The sequence below is a fragment of the Cebus imitator genome, unplaced genomic scaffold (assembly GCF_001604975.1).
Source record: "Cebus imitator isolate Cc_AM_T3 unplaced genomic scaffold, Cebus_imitator-1.0 Scaffold419, whole genome shotgun sequence".
Lineage (NCBI taxonomy): Eukaryota > Metazoa > Chordata > Mammalia > Primates > Cebidae > Cebus > Cebus imitator.
Genome location: NW_016107734.1, coordinates 906,930 through 924,535, shown reverse-complemented (window position 1 = coordinate 924,535; position 17,606 = coordinate 906,930). Strand labels below are relative to the sequence as shown.

The window sequence follows — 17,606 nt, the reverse complement described above, 5'->3', positions numbered from 1 at the left end:
AATATTAGACAGATCAATGAGACAGAAAATTAACAAGGATATCCAGGACTTGAACTCAGATCTGAACCAAGCAAACCTAATAGACATCGACAGAACTCTCCACCCGAAATTCACAGAATATACATTCTTCTTAGCACAACATCGCACCTACTCTAAAATTGACCACATAAATGGAAGTACATCTCTCCTCAGCAAATGCAAAAGAACAAAAATCATAACAAACAGTCTCTCAGACCACAGTGCAATCAAATTAGAACTCAGGATTAAGAGACTAACTCAGAACTGCACAACTTCATGGAAACTGAATAACTGGCTCTTGAATGCTGACTGGATAAACACTGAAATGAAGGCAGAAACAAAGATGTTCTTCAAAACCAACAAAAATGAATATACAACATACCAGAATCTGTGGGACATTTAAAGCAGTGTCTAGAGGGAAATTAATAGCAATAAATGCCCACATGAGAAGCAAGGAAAGATCTAAAATCAACATCCTATCATCAAAATTGAAAGAGTTAGAGTGGCAAGATCAAAAAAATTCTAAAGCTAGCAGAAGACAAGAAATAACTAAGATCAGAGCAGAGCTGAAAGAGAGACACAAAAAAAACCTTCAAAAAATCAATAAATCCGGGAGCTGGTTTTTTGAAAAGATCAACAAAATAGACTGCTAGCCAGATTGATAAAAATGAAAAGAGAGAATAATCAAATAGATGTAATAAAAAACGATAAAGGGGATATCACCACTGATTCCACAGAAATACAAACTACCATCAGAATTACAACTCTATGGACATAAACCAATAAACCTGGAAGAAATGGATAAATTCCAGGACACTTGCATCCTCCCAAGCCTAAACCAGGAAGACGCTGAAACTCTGCCCTGAATAGACCAATAACAAGGGCTGAAGTTGAGGTCGCAATTAATAGCCTACCAACCAAAAAAAGCCCAGGTCCAGATGGGTTCACAGCCGAATTCTACCAGACATACAAAGAGGAACTGGTACCATTCCTTCTGAAACTATTCCAAACAATACAAAAAGAGAGTGGAATCCTTCCCAAATCATTTTATGAGACCAACATCATCCCGATACCAAAACCCGGCAGAGACTCAACAACAACAAAAAAACATCAGGCCAATATCCATGATGAACACAGATGCAAAAATCTTCAATAAAATACTGGCAAGCCGATTGCAACAGCACATCAAAAAGCTTATCCACCATGATTAAGTAGGCTTCATCCTGGGGATGCAAGGCTGGTTCAACCTACGCATATCTATAAACGTAATTCACCACATAAACGGAACCAAAGACAAAAACCACGATTATCTCAATTGATGCAGAGAAGGCCTTTGACAAAATTCAACAACACTTTATGCTAAAAACTAGGTATCGATGGACCGCATCTCAAAACAATAAAAGCTATTTATGACAGACCACAGGCAATATCATACCGAATGGGCAAAAACTGGAAGTATTCCCTTTGAAATCTGGATGCCCTCTCTCACTACTCCTATTCAATGTATGATTGGAAGTTCTAGCGAAAGCAATCAGGCAAGAAAAAGAAATAAAGGTTATTCAATTAGGAAAGGAGGAAGTCAAATCGTCTCTATTTGCAGACAACATGATTGTATATTTGGAAGACCCTAACATTGTCTCAGCCCAAATATCTCCTTAAACTGATAAGCAACTTCAGCAAAGTCTCAGGATACAAAATCAATGTGCAGAAATCACAAGCATTCCTATACATCAATAACAGACTTAAAGAGAGCCTAATCAAGAACAAACTGCTATTCACAATTGCTACAAAAAAAATAAAATACCTAGGAATTCAACTAACAAGGAATGTAAATGACCTCTTCAAGGAGAACTACAAATCACTGCTCAAAGAAATAAGAGAGGACGCAAACAGATGGAAAAAGATTCCATGCTCATGGTTAGGAAGAATCAATATTGTGAAAATGGCCATACCGCCCAAAGTAATTTACAGATTCAACGCTATCCCCATCGAGCTACCAATGATCTTCTTCACAAAACTGGAAAAAAAAAACACCTTAAACTTCATATGGAACCAAAAGAGCGCCCACATAGCCAAGACAATCCTAAGCAAAAAGAACAAAGCTGGAGGCATCACACTACCTGACTTCAGACAATACTACAAGGCTACAGTAATCAAAACAGCACAGTACTGGCACCAAAACAGAGATATAGACCAATGGAACAGAACAGAGGCTTCAGAGGCAACACCACACATCTACAACCATCTGATCTTTGACAAACCTTACACAAACAAGCAATAGGGAAAGGATTCACTGTTTAATAAATGGTGTTGGGAAAACTGGCTAACCACATGCAAAAAAACAGAAACTGGACCCCTTCCCAACACCTTACACTAAAATTAACTCCAGATGGATTAAAGACTTAAACATAAGACCTAACACCATAAAAACCCTAGAAGAAAACCTAGACAAAACCATTCAGGACATAGACATAGGTAAGCACTTCATGACTAAAACACCAAAAGCATTGGCAACAAAAGCCAAAATAGACAAATGGGATCTAATTAAACTCCAGAGCTTCTGCACAGCAAAAGAAACAATCATTAGAGCGAACCAGCAACCAACAGAATGGGAAAAATTTTTTGCTATCTACCCATCTGACAAAGGGCTAATGTCCAGAATCTACAAAGAACTAAAACAGATTTATAAGAAACAAACAAACAAACCCATTCAAAAGTGGGCAAAGGGCATGAACAGACACTTTTCAGAAGAAGACATATATGAAGCCAACAAACATATGGTAAAGCTCAACATGACTGGTCATTAGAGAAATGCAAATCAAAACCACATTGAGATATCATCTCATGCCAGTTAGAATGGAGATCATTAAAAAATCTGGAGACAACATATGCTGGAGAAGATGTGGAGAAACAGGAACACTTTTACACTCTTGGTGGGAGTATAAATTAGTTCAACCATTGTGGAAGACAGTGTGGCGATTCCTCAAGGACCTAGAAATGGAAATTCCATTTGACCCAGCAATCCTATTACTGGGTATATATCCAAAGGATTATAAAATCATTCTATTATAAAGACACATGCACACATATGTTTATTGTGGCAATGTTTACAATAGCAAAGACCTGGAACCAACCCAAATGCCCACTGATGATAGACTGGACAAGGAAAATGTAGCACATATACACCACGGAATACTATGCAGCCATAAAAAACGATGAGTTCGTGTCCTTTGTAGGGACAGGGATGAATCTGGAAACCATCATTCTCAGCAAATTGACATGAGAACAGAAAATCAAATACCGCATATTCTCACTCATAGGCAGGCACTGAACAATGAGAACACATGGACACAGAAGGGGAGCATCACACACTGGGGTCTGCTGAGGGGGACTAGGGGAGGGATAGTGGGGGGAGGGGGATTGGGGAGGGATAACATGGGGAGAAATGCCAGCTATAAGTGACGGGGGGGATGGAGGCAGCAAACCTCATAGCCATGTATGTACCTTTGCAACAATCCTACATGATCTGCACATTTACCCCAGAACCTAAAGCACAATAAAAAAAATGTATAATATATATTTAAAAAAAGAAAATACAATACACAGGATTAATGAAAGATGAGACATTAGAGAAGAAAAGATTACACAACTGGAAAACACAGTGGTAGAAACTATCCAAAATGAAAAGTGGGACCAAAAAAAAATTTTTTTTAAATGAATAGAACATGAGTGAGTTGTGGGTCAAATTGAAGCAGGCTATTACACATGTAATGTAATTGTAGTTTTCTAGGAAGCGGAGGAGGGACTATTTGAAGAAATTATGCCAAAATTGGTCTGAATTTCATGATGAGCAATAATCCAGAAAACCAAGACACCCAGCAAAACCAAATAAAAGAAAAATGAAGAAAACCACACTGAGACACATCATAATTAAATTGCTCAAAATCAGCATTAAGAGAAAAATCTTAAAAGTACCAGGGGGTTGGAAAAAGATGACCCTACTTAAAGGAACAAACAAAAGGATGACTGATGGCCGAACTCTTATCAGAAGCAAAGTGAGCAAGAGGACAGTGGAGTAACATCAGTAAAGTACTGACAAAAAAAAAAAGCTGTCAACCTACAATTCTATATCCAGCAAAAATGAAGGCAAAATAAAGCCATTTTCAGATATATGGAAGCTGAAAGAATCCATCACCAATAACACTGTACTATAAGAGGTGTTTAAAAAGTCCTTGGAGTTGCCACAGGTAAATTTAAATTAGAAAAAAAAAAAAAAAAAACAATAGATGAACCTGGAAACCATCATTCTCAGCAAACTGACACAAAAACAGAAAACCAAACACCTCAAGTTCTCACTCATAGGCGGGTGATGAACAATGAGAACACATGGACACAGGCAGCGGAGCATCACACACTGGGGTCTCTTGGGGGGAAATAGTGGAGGGACAGCCGGGGGTGGGGAGTTGGGGTGGGATAACATGGGGAGAAATGCCAGATACAGGTGATGGGGAGGAAGGCAGCAAATCACACTGCCGTGTGTGTATCTATGCAACAATCTTACATGTTCTTCACATGTACACCAAAACCTAACATGTAATAAAAAAATAAAATAAATAAAAAACAAGTAGTCCTTCAGGCGGACAGAAAAGGATACTGGACAGAACACAGACCTACATGAATAGCACATGGTACCTACATGAGTACCGAAAATGGTAACTACATGAGTAAATATGTGAGATTCTAAGATTCTAAGCATATAAATCTTTAGCACATAAATGAATAATGTTTTGATTAAATTAGATATAAAAATAGATATTTCTGTTAAAAAAAATAATAATAAAGTGTACACTTTAGAGCATATGTAAAACACTGTGGTGGCTTACATCTGTAGTCTCAGTTATTCAGGAGGCTGAGGCAGGTGGATTCCTTGAGCCCAAGAGTTCAAGGCTGCAGCGAGTCATGATCACACCACTGTACCCCAGACTAGGCAAAAGAGCAAGAGCTGACTCAGCCAAAGAGAAAAAATAAATAAATATAAGTAAAATGTGTGATAAAAATTACATAAAGTTTCAGAAAGGAATAATGGAAGTATAATTTGTAAGGCTCTTCTATACATTAAATAGGATAACATCACTCAAAGATATACTATGAAATAATAAAGAAATATAGGGTAGGCCAAGTGCAGTGGCTCACGCCTGTAATCCCAGTACTTTGGGAGGCTGAGGCGGTGGATCACTTGAGGCCAGGAGTTCAAGACCAGCATGGCCAACATGGCAAAAAAATTAGCTGGGCACGGTGGCATGTGTCTCTAGTACCAGCTGCTCAGGAGGCTGAGGCAGGAGAATTGCTTAAACCCAGGAGGCAGAGGTTGCAGTGAGCCAAGATCACGCCATTGCACTCCAGCCTGGGTGACAGACTCTGTCTCAAAAAAAAAAAAACAAAAAAAAAGAGGTATAGTGTAAAACCTTGAGCAACTATCAGCAAATAAATAAACAAAAACATAAAATAGAGCCATTTTTAAAAATTCAATTAATCTGGAAGAACACAGAAAAACAGGAAAAGGGAAATCAAAAAGCAGATGAAATAAACAGTAAAAAGAAAAATAAATTTAAATCTATAATGAAATCACATTAATATCATCCACCTAATTAAAATACAGACATAGATATTAAAATACAAATAAATATATATATTTGTCTATTCTACCAGACTGACGGTTCCTGGAAGCAGATACAGTTTCCTGTGTGTCTCTGCATTGCCAGAACTGTCACATAAAAGGTCTCTCATAAATACAGAGGAAGAGGGGAGGGGAAAGGAGGAAAGAAGGTCAGTCTACTGACTCCCATTTTACTACTCTTTATTCCACAGGAAATTAATATTATTGCTCATTCATGCAACTATGACCTCTTTAATAAGGTAAGACCACAAAAATCCAGATATGACACTGGTACATAAAACACTTCTAATTAACCCAGTCTCATATTATATAAGCTTTTTAATGCATTTTTAATAGCTTTCCCAATGACAGCATTTTTGATCTGTGTACTTGACCCACACTGATAGTAATGTCCCAATCAACCAAGCAAAAAGGAAACTCGCTGGTCCAGGCAGCCAACACAAGCGATCCGCAGAAAGAAGAAGAAGGTGAATCTTTAGGCTGCTGTATCTGCCACGATGAATAGCTGCTGAGCTAACTAGAGGCTTCATTCTAGGTATTAAACTAGAATGCCTAAGAGGACAGACATACAACAACAATCCTTGAAGATTTTCACCTTGTTTAGTAAGGGCTTCTCGGAGAGCAGGAGTTATCATAGCTCTTCTTTCACCATCTTCGTTCCTCCCCGTGTTTCCAAACAAACTAGTCTTCTCTTCCTGCTGTTCCTTTTCTCTCTGCATTAAAATAAAAAGAATGAAATCCAGAATTGGCAATGTGCAATGCAAATAACAGCACAATCATGAACACCCAGCATCAATAAAAAGGTCCATTATGAGGCTGGGAGGGGTCACTCACGTCTATAATCCCAGCATTTTGGGGGGCTGAGGCAGGTGGATCACCAGAGGTCAGGAGATGGAGACCACCCCGGCCAACATGGTGAAACCCATCTCTACTAAAAATACAAAAATTAGCCGGGCATGGTGGCTCACACCTGTAATCCCAGCAACCCAGGAGGCTGAGGCAGGAGAATCACTTGAACCCAGGAGGCAAAAGGTACAGTGAACCGAGATCTCACCACTGCACTCCAGCCTTGGCGACAGAGAGAGACTCTTTCTCAAAAAATAAATAATTATAAATAATTTTAAAAAAAAATTTTTTTAAGGTATGTTATGAACCACGGCTCACAAAGCCCATCCTCTCCAAAGTGAACATATTCCCAACAAGACAATAATCTAAATACATGTCAGGATGCTCTTTAAGTAACTATATACTCAAACATACACGCCCAAAAACATAAATCTACACTTCATTTATCTAAGTGTCAAGCATTTTCAACAATCTGAGTACACACAGCTACCTAACTTGAGCAAGTTGTTTATTTTCTCTGGATTTCAATTCCCTCACCTGAAAAGGAAGAAAAATAATACCAGTAGAGAAGAAATATGTTGAAGGTTAAATGAAATAAAATCACAATACAACCCCTGATGTATAAAAGGTGTTCAATGAATTATAGCTGCTGTTGGTATTACATTTCTAAGCCCCAAAAACAAGTGAAAAAAAGACTCTAAGCCACCCTGAGAGCCATCAGCACGGAGACCAAGTTATCCCACTACCACCAACAGCCATCCCAATAGCTCCTTCTATTTTATTTTTTGAAACAGCATCTCACCTTGTCACCCAGGCGGGAGTGCAGTGGCACAATCTCGGCTCACAGCAACCACCCCCTCCTGGGTTCAAGCAATTCTCACGCCTCAGCCTCCCGAGTAGCTGGGACTACGGGAGTGCACCATCATGCCTGGCTGGCTAATTTTTTGTATTTTTAGTAGAGACTGGGTTTCACCATGTTGGCCAGGCTTGTCTGAGACTCCTGGCCAATGTCCCCTTCTAGAAGACCCTACGTAGGATATTTCTCTTCAGTAATAGAAAAAGTACTTAAGAAATCAAAAGGATAATATTAAACTAATTGTGTTTCCTGATGACTTTGGCCAGCAGAAAATTTTACCAGCTCACCTCTGATTATTGCTACAAAACCTTGCACCATGCTGGTCTTCTATTCATTACAATTGGCTTGATATGACAAGATGACCCTCATTCCCTCTTTCCACTGATTTCTTTCTCTCTTTTTAAAAGTTTATTAGTGTACATATACACACATATCTATGGGTGTGTATTTATATACGTGTGTGTGTGTGTGTGTGTGTGTGTGTGTGTGTGTGTGTGTGTGTGTGTTTTTGGCGGGGGGGGGGACTGAGTCTAGCTCTATCACCCAGGCTGGAGTGTAGTGGCATGATCTCGGCTCACTGCAACCTCCACTACCCGCGTTCAAGCGATTCTCCTGCCTCAGCCTCCCGAGTAGCTGAGACTATAGGCGCCCACCACGCCCAGCTAATTTTTGTATTTTTAGTAGAGACGGTGTTTCACTGTGTTGGCCAGGCTGGTCTCCAACTCCTGACCTCATGATCCACCTGCCTCGGCCTCCCAAAGGGCTGGGATTACAAGGGTGAGCCACTGCACCCAGCCAAAAGTTTATTTGTATATATTTTCAATTATATCTCCATATCTTTTTGGGAATGGCAGAGTGCTCAGTAGTAACTTCAGAGACAACACACAAAGTCTGTGTTACACTTTAGAGGAGATGGTCATCAAATCTTACCAACAGCTGCTGAGATCCACAATAACTCATCTTGGAAGTGGACCTATCATGAGCCCCTGATCACCCTGGTGCCTGTCTATTTTAAATGCCTGGCCATCCAGCTCCCAGGTGAATAAGTGAATGAACTCACCGAAACACCCTTTCTACCGAAACATGAGAATACCTCACAGATGATATGATGTCTGAGATCTACTTCAAACTAAAACAGAGGCTGGGTGCAGTGGCTCATGCCTAAAATCCCAGCAATTTGGGAGGTAGAGGTAGGCAGATCACGAGGTCAAGAGATCTAGACCATCCTGGCCAACATGGTGAAACCCCACCTCTAATAAAAGTACAAAAATTAGCTGGGTGTGGTAGTCCACGCCTGTAGTCCCAGCTACTCGGGAGGCTGAAGCAGAAGAATAGCTTCAACCTGGGAGGCAGAGGTTGCAGTGAGCCAAGATCGTGCCATTGCACTCCAGCCCAGCAACAGAGCAAGACTCCATCTCAAAAAAAAAAAAGAAAAAAGAAAAAGAAAAGTATGTGGCACTGACTGGGTGTGCTGGCTCACGCCTGTAATCCCAGCACTTTCGGAGGCCAAGGTGGATGGATCACCTGAGGTAAAGAGTTCAAGACCATCCAGCCTGATCAACATGGTGAAACCCCATCTCTACTAAAAATACAAAAATCAGATGGGCATGGTGGCACATGCCTGTAATCCCATGTACTTGGGAGGCTGAGGCAGGAGAATCGCTTGAATCTGGGAGGCAGAGGTTGTGGTGAGCCAAGATCACACCATTGCACTCCAGCCTGGGCAACAAGAGCAAAACTCCATCTTAAAAATAAATAAATAAAAACAAAAAAACAAAACAGAGGGGACATACAAAGGGTACCTGGGAAAGAATGGCCCATAAGATGCTGGTTGATGAGGCCAGGAAATAGGTAATAAGATTTCACTATGTCACTCTGTGTACTTTTGAGAACATTCAATGTCCCCAAAATATAAAATGTAAAACAAGATTAAAAATTTTAACACTCGGCCTGTGCAGTGGCTCGGCCCGTAATCCCAGGCATGAGATATGGGAGACTAAGCATGGTAGATCACATGAGGTCTGGAGTTCGACACCAGCCTGGCCAACATGGTGAAACCCTGTCTCTACTAAAAATACAAAAATTACCCAGGCATGGTCGCGAGCACCTATAATCCCAGCTACTAGGGAGGCTGAGGCAGGAGAATCGCTTGAACCCGGGAGGCGGAGGTTGCAGTGAGCAGAGATTGCGCCACTGTACTCCAGCCTGGGCAACAGAGAGAGACTCTGCCTCAAAAAATAAAAAAATAAAAAACAAAAAAAGGTCGGATGCAGTGGCTCACACCTGTAATCCCAGCACTTTGGGAAGCCGAGGCAGGCGGATCACAAGGTCAAGAGGTCAAGACCATCCTGGCCAACATGGTGAAAATCCGTCTCTATTAAAAATATAAAAATTAGCTGCGCATGGTGGCATGTGCCTGTAATCCCAGCTACTTGGGAGGCTGAGGTAGGAGAATCGCTTAAATCTGGGAGGCAGAGGTTGCAGTGAGCTAAGATGGCACCACTGCACTCCAGCCTGGCAACAGGGCAAGACTCCATCTGAAAAAAAAAAAAAATTTTAACGCACACCAAAAGCAAATGAAATTTGGAGTCAATATCTCTACATTCCAGATTACTTCAAGGACATGCTCTGAAATAGGAAATCAGTGAAAAAGTACTTTAGAAAAACAAATGTCCCAAAAAAAAAAAAAAAAAAAAAAAAAAAACACACACACACACATTAAGTTCTATCTGTCCTAAAAGCTGGCATTCCAAATTACTAAATATAATCAAAATGCAAGGCAAATGAACATTTTTGCTTCCAGTAATAGGGTTCTTAATTACACATTACCGGATGGAGCCGAAAAAATTCAAACATCAATCATTTGTTCTTATAATAAATGTAATTAACTTAATGCTAGGCCTTTTATACAAATAAAAAGGCTCCAGTTATTATTTTGTTAAGACAGTTTAAAATAGAAGGAACCCTGTGCCTTTTGTTTTCTGAGATGAGGTCTTGCTATGTTGCCCAGGCTGGTCTCAAACTCCTGGGCTCAAGCGATCCTCCCACCTCAGCTACCCAAGTGTTGTTTGTTTTGTTTTGTTTTCTTTAATCTAAAAGCAAAGGTGTGAGCATGATAAAGAAGTCTTGTGTTGGCCAGCACGGTGTCTCATGCCTGTAATCCCAGCACTTTGGGAGGCCAAGGCAGGTGGATCACCAGGTCAGGAGATGGAAACCATCCTGGCTAGCATAGTGAAACACCATCTCTACTAAAAATACAAAAAATTAGCCAGGCGAGGTGGCGTGCGCCTGTAGTCCCAGCTACTCAGGAGTCTGAGGCAGGAGAGTCACTTGAATCCAGGAGGGGAAGGTTGCAGTCATCCGAGATCGTGCCATTGCACTCCATCCTGGGCGACAGAGCAACACTCTTACTCCAAAAAAAAAAAAAAAAAGAGAAGTCTTGTGGTGAAACGAAATGAACAAATCTCAACCTTGAAAACATTTAAATTCTCTGAAGCAATCCTATAGCAAGCTACTGTAATTCCTCTACTAACCATGTAAAAAATTTATAAGAGATGGCAGTATATGCCCTCAAAAGCCTCTGTCACCACAAAACATCACCAGCTTATTTGCTAAACCCAAAGGCCACATAAATCCAAAATTGGACCCCGTCCATGACACTGGCCTCTGACCACTATGCCCAAGGCTCCACAGACACCCTCTTGGAGTATTAAACAGAGACTTCTGGTCCCTACGAAATGAACAGATTCTAAAGGTGTCCCTGTCCCATCACTAGAGAAAGTATCTATTATAAAATGTGAGTGCTGCCACCCTGGAGTCAGTCATAAAGGCTATGATGAAAGGTCTTGAGCACTCAGGACAAACAACATTCATCATTCCTTCCCTCGAAGGCAGCTCAGTCCTATCTTCCACATGCAGTAGTAACTTCGTTTCAGAAAAGAAATGCAATGGTTCATAACACTCCACAAGGAAGTTTGACACACTATTCAAATTCTAATTCTAACCTGCAGGTGCAGACGTTGTTTACTCTCTGCCTAAAATATAACAATATAACAACCACGTAAGACCCATATATTTTTATGTATTTGTTCATTTATAGCTGTTACATGGCCTAAGCAGAACTAAATAAGATCCCAGAATCAGCTCACCTTGACTTCTTCCTCTCCTGCACTACCCCATTCAAAGATGACTGGTCAAGTTCTGTAACCACATAACCAGCCCAATCTGGTTCAATTATGTGTAGTAAAATAGTAAGTTTTATTTCAGTTGCCATGAATCCCCAGGTTGTACGTCAGGTAACTCAAGCACAGATGAACCCAGTGTGCCCAGTGAGTGACACCAGAGGCAATCAGAACTCAAACGTCAACCACAGGCAGAACCAAAGGCTCGGATCAGGGAAAAGGGAAAACTAAGAAGCAACCCTCGGCATCACCTTAGGGCACGCACCAATCAGATCATGTCCTGGCATCACCTCACGGCATGCTCCAATCAAATCACACCTCCTGGCATCACTCTGTTGCAAGATCCAATTAGATCATGCTTCCTTGTATTATACTGCCTCATGGTAATCCCTCTGCCTATAAAACCTGCCCCAGCCTCCAGCTCAGGGAGACAGATTTGAGTGTTTCCTACTATCTCCTTGCCAGTCAACTCCCATTTCTCAAAAGCCAGTGCCATAGTACTGGCTTCTTCCTGTGGTGGGCAGTGAGCTCATATTTGCCCAGTAACAGTACAAGATAATGGGTTACCACTGATTCTTGGATTTTCACAATTCTTTAAAAGCAGTGAGCCCACGGTGCAGTAAAACAGTTCTAGGGTTTGATTTCCCAACATGACTGTTCTCTCCATCTACAATGCCATAGCTCGTCAACGGCCTTGACTTCTCCTAAGGGACAACTGCAAAAGCCAAACTAAATGGTCTCCCCGCCTCCCACCTCTACTTCCAGCCCTCCCATCTCCCATACCCATCCCACTTGCCTTGAAAGAAAACTCATGTCCTCTCCAGTGGCCCGACAAGCAAACAGGAAAGCCAATTACGAGCTAACTTTCTAAACACTTACGAAAATGGCAATGAATACATTAAACATTCTTTATAAACCGACGGGACTACATGAATCTTACATAATAATGGGAATAAAGCAGTGGTACTAATGACTGATGCTCCTTTCTTTTTTAAAGATATCATACAATACTGGCTGGGTGCAGTAGCTCATGCCTATAAACCCAGGACTTTGGGAGGCCAAGGCAGGAAGACTGGTTGGGCCAAGTAGTTGGAACCAGCCTGGGCAACATAATGAGATCCCCTATCTACAAAAAAAAATTTTTTAATTAGCCAGGTGTGGTAGTACCTGCCTGTTTTCCGAGCTACGTGGGAGCCTGAGGTGGCAGAATAATCTTGAGCCCAGGAGTTCACGGCTGCGGTGAGTTTTGATTATACAACTGCACTCTAGCCTGGGTTACAAAGCAAGACCCTGTCTCTAAAAAAATAAATAAATAAAAGTAAATAAATCATACAATACTACCTAATTCATTTTCATACCATCATCCCAGAAACCACAGTACCACCTAATTTTGCCTAGGATAAAAACAAGGCCAAACACTGATTTGCTAAGACTTTAAGGTAAAACGCCATATAGTTGGAAACCACCAAACGGCAGTTTTACAACGAACAGGGTTTTTCTTACCAAACATACATTTCTCCCGAGAAAGTCTTTCTGATTGTCTGACTGTTTTTACCATCAAGTGATTCCTTTTCTTATCAATTCCTGTAGAAAAGGTTGGCTAGGCCAGGCGTGGTGGCTCATACCTATATTCTCAGCACTTTGGGAGGCCAAGGTGGGCGGATCACCTGAGGACAGGAGATCGAGACCAGCCTGGCAAACACGGTGAAACCCCATCTCTACTAAAAATACAAAAATTAGCAAGATGTGGGTGGCAAACGCTTGTAATCCCAGACACTGGGAAGGCTGAGGCACGAGAATCACTGGAACCCGGGAGACAGAGGCTGCAGTGAGTTGAGAGGGTGCCACTGTAATCCAGCGTGGGCAACAGAGTCTATCTCAAAAAAAAAAAGAAGAAAAAGAAAAGATTGGCTATAGAATGCCCAAATTCTCTAGATATCATTTTTCTAGACAGTCAACCTGGCTAGGCCCAGAGTCATGCCAGCCCAGGGTGGGCAATCAGTAAATGCTGGCTGAACAAATGAAGAAATGCCTCAAAACTACCAGACAGCTATTTCTAGACTTGGAAATCTAGACCCACTTCTTTCAGTAACTAATTCTAAACCTGGCAATTTTCAATATTAAAACTCAGACCTGGCATGGTGGCTCACGCCTATAATCCCAGCACTTTGGGAGGCCAAGGCAGGTGGATCACTTGAGGTGAGGCATTCGAGACCAGCCTGGCCAATATGGTAAACCCCATTTCTAATAAAAATACAAAAATTAGCCAAGTATGGTGGTGCATGCCTATAGTCCCAGCTACTCAGGAGGCTGAGACAGGAGAATTACTTGAAGCTGGGAGGCAGAGGATGCAGTGAGCCAAGATAACACCTGGGCAACAAAGCAAGACTCCATCTCAAAAGAAAAAAAAAAAAAAAAAAGCTCTTCTTCATGTTTAATTATACATTAGAGTTTTAATATTAATTTAAACTAATAAAATTAATTATATCACCGAAAAGGAGTCACAGTAAAAAAAAATTAAAATAAATCATTAATAACTTTTGCTGCAATTTAACCCTACTTTTAGATTTCTATTTCTTTAATAAACGAATCTCCAATCTATCACTCACTGGTCATGGTGCAGTTTTTCTTTCTTCATTTTTTTATTTTTAAATTAATCAATGTACTCCCCCAGGATATGGTGCAGTTTTCAATTGACCAATTTTCACTATGACTCAAAGCTATTGTATATACTAGGTTTTAACAATGCCTTTTGACCCCGTCTCTACTGAAAATACAAAAAATCAGCTGGGCATGGTGGCGCGTGCCTGTAGTCCCAGCTACTCAGGAGGCTGAGGCAGGAGAATTGCCTGAACCCAGGAGGCGGAGGTTGCAGTGAGCCGAGATCGAGCCATTGCACTCCAGCCTGGGTAACAAGGGCGAAACTCCGTCACAAAAAAAAAGAATGCCTTTTGAACTTGTGGAAAAGCAGTGTGACCAAGCATGCGAAGAGCTTTACTGTGACACGGTGATTCTATTTTGGATAACCCACCTTAACAAAATAATGTGAGGACTCACTGCTAAGTGCTCCTAGCTACAGAGACCATCATGAGTCAAGATGCTTTAAAGACAGCATACTGGGGTTGAAAGACATCACCTCTTGTTTCTAGGTGAAGTAAACACTCCAAAGCCTTAAAAATAATTATGAAACTAGCTTCCTGTTCTTCTACTGCAATACCAATAGAACTTTGTAATCAGAACTGGACATACTGAGATCCTCCTGCAATTTCAATAGCTGGTAAATTGAAATGTTTCTCCAGTGAGTAACCCTCAAGCATTTGCCATTTATTTCCAAAATTAATGATGCTGATGCCAGTGCTTGTCTGCTTGCCAGAACATTGCTGTGGGGAGTATTTAGCAACATTTATTTACTGCAGGAAGAAAAAAAAATGTAGCAGTAGACTCTACATTTACAAATTACAACGTAAGACAAAGAAAATAAACAATAAAAATTATCAGGGTCCTCCTGACTGGTAGTTCTCTGAACACTGGAGCTTCTCTTCTGGGAACCACCCCTCCCCAGGGAGGCAGCCAAGGGGAGTGACACAAACAGACGGAGTGTAGGCCTGAGCCCGTCAACTTACCCGCCATCTGACGATCGACAAATTGCTTACCTAAGCCTCAGTTGCTTCTCTGTGAAATGGTAAACTGCAGATGATATTAGTATGGTTATCTCAAGGTCACTGTGAGGACTGAATGAGATAATCCAGTATGTATTTTGATTTCTCCTTTTTGACTTTATTTCTTGAGACAGGGTTGTCTCAGGCTGTTGCCTAGGCTGGAGTGTAGTGGTGCGATTTCAGCTCACTGAAATCTCCATTCTCTCAAGTTCAAGCAATTCTCTTGCCTCAGCCTCCCAAGTAGCTGGGATTACAGGTGTAGGCCACCACATCCAGCTAACTTTTGTATTTTTAGTAAAGATAGGGTTTCGCCATGTTTACCAGGCTGATCTCAAACTCCTGACCTCAGGTGATCTGCCAGTCTCAGCCTCCCAAAGTGCAGGGATTACAGGCATGAGCCACCACGCCCAGCCTCCTAGTATTTTAAACCTACACTGGAACCCTCCTCTCTGCCCACACCCCGAACCCATTTTCCTATTCAATCAAATCACGCTGCCTCCCACTGCCAGTAGGAGAAAGCTCAGACCTCCACTACAGGACTGCAGACGCCTCCAGGATCCTACCCCGTCCTCATTCTGCATGTCACAGCTCTCCAAACACCCCTAGCCCCGCTCAACTCCAGCCACACCAAACTGTTTAGGGTTCCCCAAACACACCACCCCTAACACCCCATTTCCCCCAATCTGCATCTATCTCCCTAACATTCCAATATTTCAAACTTTAGTGCTCTAGTTCTCAGAAATCAGTCCTGTGCTTCACATTATCTTCAGTCCTAGAAGTCTTAGATATTACTCTAGAGGGAGGGAGGAAGAATACCATGGTGGTTTCTAGTAGGACCAAAACTATCCTATTCAAAGACATATTCTAAAATAACAGTTAATATTATATTCTAATTTATAATTATTACAGTTAATAGTATATGCTAATTCTAAATATATTGAAATAGTTAATATTCTATTCTAATTCTAATTACATAATTAATAATATAATTCTAAGTATATTCTATATTCTAATAGAATTAGAATTATATAATTCTAAGTATATTCTATATTCTAATAGAATTAGAATTATATAATTCTAATATATTATTCAAATAGAATTAGAATATAATTAGAATACAATATTAACAATTATACAAGAAAATATATTAACTACTATACAAGAAAATACAATGTGGCTGGATTAACTTTTTTAATTGACATAACAATTTTGTAAGGCAGCTACTGTTATCTCCCACATTACAAATGAGAAAACGGAGGCACAGAGGGGTGAAATAACTAGCCCAGATACACAACCTAAGACATATGACTCCATGAAAGTTAGTGATTTTTTTTTTTTTTTTTTTTTTTTTTTAGATGGAGTCTCGCTCTGTAGTCCAGGCTGGCGTGCAGTGCCAAGATCTTGGCTCACTGCAACCCCCACCTCCCGGGTCTGAGTTCAAGTAATTCTCCTACCTCAGCCTCCCAAGTAGCTGAGATTACAGGCAGAAGCCAACACGCCCAGCTAATTTTTTGTATTTTTTAGCAGAGATGGGGTCTCACCATTTTGGCCAGTCTGGTCTTGAACTCCTGACCTCGTGATCCACCCACCTCAGCCTCCCAAAGTGCTGGGATTACAGGCGTGAGCCACCACGCCTCGCTGAAAGTTAGTATTACTCAAAAACTGGTCCTACAATGAGAGTGCTTCGGCCTCTTTTTTTTTTTTTTTTTGAAATGGAGTCTTACTCTGTCAACCAGGCTAGAGTGCAATGATGCGTTCTAAGCTCACTGCAACCTCCACCTCCCGGGTTCAAGCAATTCTTGATCCTCCTGAGTAGCTGGGATTACAGGTATCCACCATCAAACCTGGCTAACTTTTTTGTATTTTTCATAGAGATGGGGTTTCTACCATCTCGGCCAGGCTCGTCTTGAACCTCGTGATCCACGTGCCTCGGCCTACCGAAGTGCTGAGATTACAGGCGTGAGGCACTATACCCGGCCACTTCAGCCCAACTCTTAAGCACTGGCACATACTACTTCCCTCAACAGTAACAATTAAGGCAATTTCATGTGGTGTGTCATTGATGATCATGGGCAAAGTACTTGGGGAATAGGTGTGAACCAGCTCCAAAGAAAATGGCAGAAAAAGGTGGGCACAGTGGCTCACACCTGTAATGCCAGCACTTTTGGAGGCCGAGGCAGGTGGATCGCCTGAGGTCAGGAGTTCAAGACCAGCCTGGCCAAGAAGGCGAGACCCTGTCTATACCAAAAATACAAAAATTACCTGGGCGTGGTGGCAGGTGCCAATAATCCCAGCTACTTGGGAGACTGAGGCAGAAGAACCATGTGAACGGGGGAGGCAGAGAATGCAGTGACCCGATATTGTGCCAG

The 17,606-nt window shown here is 41.3% G+C and overlaps 1 protein-coding gene across 1 annotated transcript in view; it reads right to left on the bottom strand.

Annotated features, from left to right (window-relative positions):
- The window catches only part of LOC108290025 (S-adenosyl-L-methionine-dependent tRNA 4-demethylwyosine synthase TYW1), a 259,296-nt gene that overhangs the window by 192,712 nt on the left and 48,978 nt on the right, over positions 1-17,606 (bottom strand). Inside the window, exon 8 of the mRNA XM_017509701.2 lies at positions 6,291-6,408. Coding sequence (XP_017365190.1) covers positions 6,291-6,408 — 118 coding nt within the window. The remainder of the gene's footprint in view (positions 1-6,290; positions 6,409-17,606) is intronic.